Source organism: Thunnus thynnus, chromosome 15, assembly GCF_963924715.1.
Source record: "Thunnus thynnus chromosome 15, fThuThy2.1, whole genome shotgun sequence".
NCBI classification, from domain to species: domain Eukaryota; kingdom Metazoa; phylum Chordata; class Actinopteri; order Scombriformes; family Scombridae; genus Thunnus; species Thunnus thynnus.
Window position 1 is genome coordinate 23,608,126 of NC_089531.1, and position 5,728 is coordinate 23,613,853.

Genomic DNA, 5,728 nt, shown 5'->3' on the forward strand with positions numbered 1-5,728 from the left:
GCTCTGACCGGAGACGCGCTGCAACGCTTCAACTTAAAAGCCCCGGAATTGGGTGACGTTTGGCACCAAAATGGACACATTCAGAACAGATACAGAGATGTAGCTACTAATCATGTAAATTACTGTATTGATGTATCTATGCTAGTGATAATAAGATAAACATAACAAATCAATTAAGCTTTTTAAAAGTATTTTCTCCCAATTAAAATAACAACAACAACAACAACAACAACAAAAAACTATCTCAAGCATCTTTTAGGCTACATCAACTTAACTGTGTGAAAAATTAAATTGGTAATAACAAAATTATGATTTCTAAAAGGAAAATTGCAATACAAGGACTGACCACACACTAAATGAAATCTCTCTTTAATTATATTATCAAAGTTTCAACCAGTTACAGGTCTTATGTTTATATGTACAGGTTTTACATATAATCATAAGACAATCAGTGACCCCTATATGTAAAATAATGGAATTATGAAACAGTTTGAGTTACAGCATTCAGAGGACAGCAGTGGAGCATAAGTCTACTGAAGCAAAGAAATACCCCAGTGTTACTGACTTTATCTCGCAAAAGGCATAAAACGTTGTTGTGGCTCCTAAATATGTAGATTTTGGAGCTGGACTATCCTGGTCAAAACAATGTGGTACCAATAGACTGTAGCATTACTTTTATTTTGAAGGGTGTGTTTCCTGGTTTTTTTGTGGCTAACGCTGTGCGGATTGGCCTCTCTGTGTTTACCTGAGAAAACACCCGGTTGGAAGACGGGAATGTACTCTCTACGTCATTAATCGATTCACTTTCACTTTGAGTCTCCTGTTTACCGCAATACAGTCAGCATATGTGTATTTTTTTTATTCTGAGGTCAGAGCTTAGCATTATTCTAGAGGTTAATGCAAACAATTCCAGTCTTTTCCTTGAATATTTAAATAGCAGGTTTAATTATAAGCGTAAATCTTTCATGTTTTATAGGAGAAGTCTACAACTTTAAAGAAATGTATTATTCAGATTAATATGCAAACTGTACACAGAATAGTGTATAAAGTGAGTGTGGCTAAATCATCCTCTATTGTCTTATTAGCCCATTTGATTTTATCAGAAGAACATGTACAGAAAGTGAACTCTGCCAACATAACCGTAGGCTACTAATTTATGTGGAAAAATACACGTCTGTCAGTGGGATCTTATGTATTTTCACAGAATTATTTGTGGAGAGGATGATATGAGGCAGTTCAGTGTGCACTGACCAGGGAAGTGAGAAAAAAAAATCAAATAATAATTTCAGTCCTACATGAATTGGTTAGTTTACTGAAGTCTGTGAATACTAACTAATAATTATATTTAAAAAAATAGGCCTACAATGTCTTGGGCTTTGTCAGGCTTTAGGCTACATATTTCCTTAAAGAGGTCTATGCTTTTGCATTTAAGTTTGTAGGGGGTATTTAGGATGTGTCTTCTTAATTGTCTTTTTTAAATGATCCTTAACACATCTGCAAATTAGCAGTATAATACAATAGTGTGCTGTCTAATATAACACAAGAGGAGACATGTTGATGCTTTGTAAAAAACAAACAAACAAATAAACAAACAAAAAACATTTTTTTTACAGAAGTAGTGTAGCCTACATGCTTTCACTTTTGATATTTGAGACATAATTGTTTCCACAGCACATACACTATGTTCAAATTAAATATATTTTCAGTAAGATTTATAGAGGAATAAATAGACCGTTTCTGAACATTTGTTCTTAGACAGTACTGTTTTGACAGTTTAATAACTGTGTTAATGTTGTTACATTTTTCTGCTCTTGACAAGGAAACTGCTTCCTTGCTTGGCAGCACGACACTTTAATGCATTTGGCGTCGGAAAACGACATTCTCTCATTTGACGTTGCCAAGGTAGCAGAAGTAGTATCCGCAGCAGCGATTGGCTATTATTCTGCCGCAAAGCACTTTGACGTTGCGGCTGTCGTAGTGTCGGTAGCTAACAGTAAACAGCGGTTATTTGACAAAAGGATTCTTCTTAATCGAGTTATTTATATTTCTTTCTTATTTTTCGTGTGTTTTATTGACAGTTAATGAAATGGCAGAAAGATTCGACAACCTGGAGGAGCATCTGGAGAAATTTATCGAGAATATTCGACAGTTGGGGATCATCGTCAGCGACTTCCAGCCGAGCAGCCAGACGGGACTGAACCAAAAACTGTGAGTCATGTTTCCATGAGCTCGTCATGACCAGTATAAATCTGCAAATTAAACATATTTTTAAAAAGTGTCGATTATTTTTCCCCCTCAGAAATTTCATGATATCTGGACTGCAAGACATCGAGAAGTGCCGTCAGCAGCTGCATGAGATTAACGTGCCGCTGGAGGTCTTTGAGTGAGTCCAGGACCTGATATATTATTGTGTCTGTCTGGTTGAAAGCCTCGTTTTAAACTCTACTATCGAGTTAAAGCCACGCCAAACACACTGAAAAATCTGATAATTTAAAGTGACGATTCCTTGCCCACGAATATAGTTATTTTACATACCTCATATCAATTTTTCTGTGTTGTTGAGAGACCCTTCTTACATTCGGCATACACATACTATACAAACAACATCTACAATTGTCAACTTCACTCTTTTTGTTCTCACTCCGCACAGTGTACTGTAGTAAAGGTCTGTCTTAAAACTACAGTCAGGTGTCTTTATGAACAGTGAAAGAGGTTTTCCTCACTGTAATCATTCCTCCTGTTCATACTGGCTATTAAAAGATCCACTTCAAATGTGCTTTCAATGTAAGTGATGTGGACCAAAATCCACAGTGTGTCCACACAGTCATTTTGTGCAACAATGCCTTTAAAAGTTAATCTGAAGCTTGTATGAGACTTCAGCCGAGTGAGTTAGTTATATCAAGTGGATATCTGCCACATTAACAGTCTTTTTAGCATCACATTCCCTCTTTGTGTTTCCTCAGACAGTGTTTCCCTGTTGAGTTGCGGTGGAAGTATAGTAACAAAAAGAGGGACTTTGCTTTGGCACTAAAAAGACTGTAATGTTGAAATATATCTACTTGATTTGAGGAGGACTGTGGATTTTGTCCCCCAAGTGCATTATGAAGGGATTTTCTCATGGCTAGTATGAACAAGAGGAATGATTATGGGAAGAAAAACTATTTCACTGTTCATTTTGGCTCCTCACTGTTGTTTTAAGACAGACTTAAAAAATGTGAACCCATCCTTGGTGGTGGTGAATTGTTGGAATAATAAAGATAAGCAAACAAAACTTTGATAACATAAAGCAAACCAGAAAGCATTCTGAAGTGATCTAGTCAAGGCCAGGAGTCTCATAAGATATGGAATGTGCATTTGCAAGGCCACATTACATAATGTTGATAATGGCATGTAGGATGTTTGTGCTTCATAGCTTTATCATAGTCCCCTCAGCTGATATTATGCTGTGTGTTTGTAGATACATTGACCAAGGCCGAAACCCTCAGCTGTACACCAAAGAATGTCTGGAGAGAGCCTTGGCGAGGAACGAGCAGGTCAAAGGGAAGATTGACACCATGACGGTAAGAGATAACGCCAGGGTTGCTGAGATTCCACACTGACACTACAAGAATCTACAGAGCCTTTAAACTATTTCACTGATTTTTATGCTCCTATACACATATTTGGTGGTTCCCAAAAGATAGTATTTTCCTCTCAAGAATCATCTTCACTATATAAAAACCTATGTTTTGAGGATCTTTCTCTGTCAAGACGTCGATATTGATGACAAATGAATTGTCTAAATCTTTTTTGTACTTTAGTAGATGCTCTGCAAGACAAATTTAGTTAAAGTCTATATTTTTTGTCTGTTTTCAACCCTGCAAGAGCAAAAGGCAGATTTGTTTTGGGCAAAAATGATCATTTTTTACAGGTTTGTGACATGAAAGTAGTACCTGAAATAAGAACCAGTAATAAATCAGTTATACACCAACATTTGCTGTCCTATTTGTTTCATTCCAGAAATTCAAGAGCCTTCTAATCTCCGAGCTCGGCAAAGTCTTTCCAGAGGAGATGTCCAAATATAAGGCTATACATGGAGACGACACCCCCTCCTAGTGACTGCTGCACCAAGACCCCCGACCTTCAACCTGTGACCCTTGAATTGAAAGCCTGGATGGAGTTAGACCGAGCAGGATACTCTGCGGTTGCCAGCAGGATGTGAAAATAACCTGTTATTATTTCTCATAAATGTTGTGATGCTGTTGCTGACCAGTATCCACAGGGAGAAGGTTTTAATTTCTTCTCAGCAGCCTGACTCAGCCAATCTTGTCCGTTCTCTTGTTTATCAAAACTTTTTCATTTAAAGGAATATAAATACGCAGCAAACGTATGGGAGAAGTAGAGAGGAGAAACAAATAATTTTCCGCATCGGGTCGTTGCGTTTTCCAGGAGACACATTTGCTTTTACTGTCCCTGTTTTTGCATGGACACTTTAATTTAGCAGCAAAGTATTTCTACAAATCCCAAACTGTACAGGAGAAAACGCTGCCCAGCGCCTTTCTGATTCTACATTTAGGAATTTACTTCATCGGTTGTACATACGGTATATTTATACACTCTACCTTTTGTAATGCTTCCTAATAATTGTGCAACATACATTTGTACCACACACAGTTCATAACATTTTGTATCAAGCTCAGGTTTCTAATGGCCATGATAATTGAATGCAGATGTTATTTGATGGTAATTCTGTGCCTGATCACTTGACATGGTCAGAAACGAGTCCACTCTTTATTTGTAACTTGTTTGTATTATAATTTTTGTTAATAAATGATCCTTGTTGGACTGATACTGTGTTTTGTCTGTTTCATTTCAATTGAAGGATTCGATTTTTTGTAACATGTAATTAGTTGCACTCCTAACATTAGTTTGCTATTTGTTATAAAATATAAGATGATATGACTGAATATAGCAAATAATACATCAGTAGATGTATTTAATTATACAATCTTAGAAACAAATCCATAAGCTCACATCAACTGAATCTTTAATATCTTTTAAACATTTATGAAGTGAATATTATGAAATTAATATAAACATTGTGTTTAGAGTGGGCAAGGCAGATATCTTGTGCTAATATTAAATGTCATGATTTTTGTCATCTCTAAAAATGCAAGTACATGGTTCCATAAAACATTATTTCCTAGAATGAAAAGACTGAAATACTGCACAATAACACCACCACCAATTAGACTACTGCTGAAAGTAGTCCTACTATTTTTACATGGAGTATTTTTCCATATCTAACTTTGCTGCTATTGCTAATATAAATTATTATAAAATTTGTGCTTATGTGAAATTCTTTTTACAATCACAGGAATGAAGATGATTTCTGTAGTGGACAGAAAAAGGACAGAAACATGAGTTAATGTGTCAGTGGGACACCTGCAGACATGACCTGCATGGACATGAGGACGTGTTCACTTCATCCAGCTCAAGTGTCGTCATCATTGCGTTGTAACTATACACTGCCTGTGTAAGTGTGTGTCTGCCTATCTATATACCATAGGGACAGATGCTCTGGAAACAGACAGGGCTGCGTCACCAGGCAGGTCACAGCCCAACACGCCTCCTCCTGCTGAGGCTTAACCAGAACGACACACCCCTCTGACCCTGGAGGCCGATCCTCTGAGACAGAAGGAGGGAAATGAGGCCTGTTATTGGTTTGTGATCTATGCAGCAGGGTAAT

The 5,728-nt window shown here is 37.0% G+C and overlaps 1 protein-coding gene across 1 annotated transcript; it reads left to right on the forward strand.

Moving 5' to 3' along the window:
* The first annotated feature begins 1,927 nt into the window (after nucleotides 1-1,927).
* On the forward strand, nucleotides 1,928-4,828 carry med10 (mediator complex subunit 10). The gene is made up of 4 exons (XM_067611468.1): nucleotides 1,928-2,208; nucleotides 2,300-2,383; nucleotides 3,458-3,560; nucleotides 4,000-4,828. The coding sequence occupies exons 1-4, from the start codon at nucleotides 2,087-2,089 to the stop codon at nucleotides 4,093-4,095; spliced, it is 405 nt and encodes a 134-aa protein (XP_067467569.1). The 5' UTR covers nucleotides 1,928-2,086; the 3' UTR covers nucleotides 4,096-4,828.
* Nucleotides 4,829-5,728: the final 900 nt, after the last annotated feature.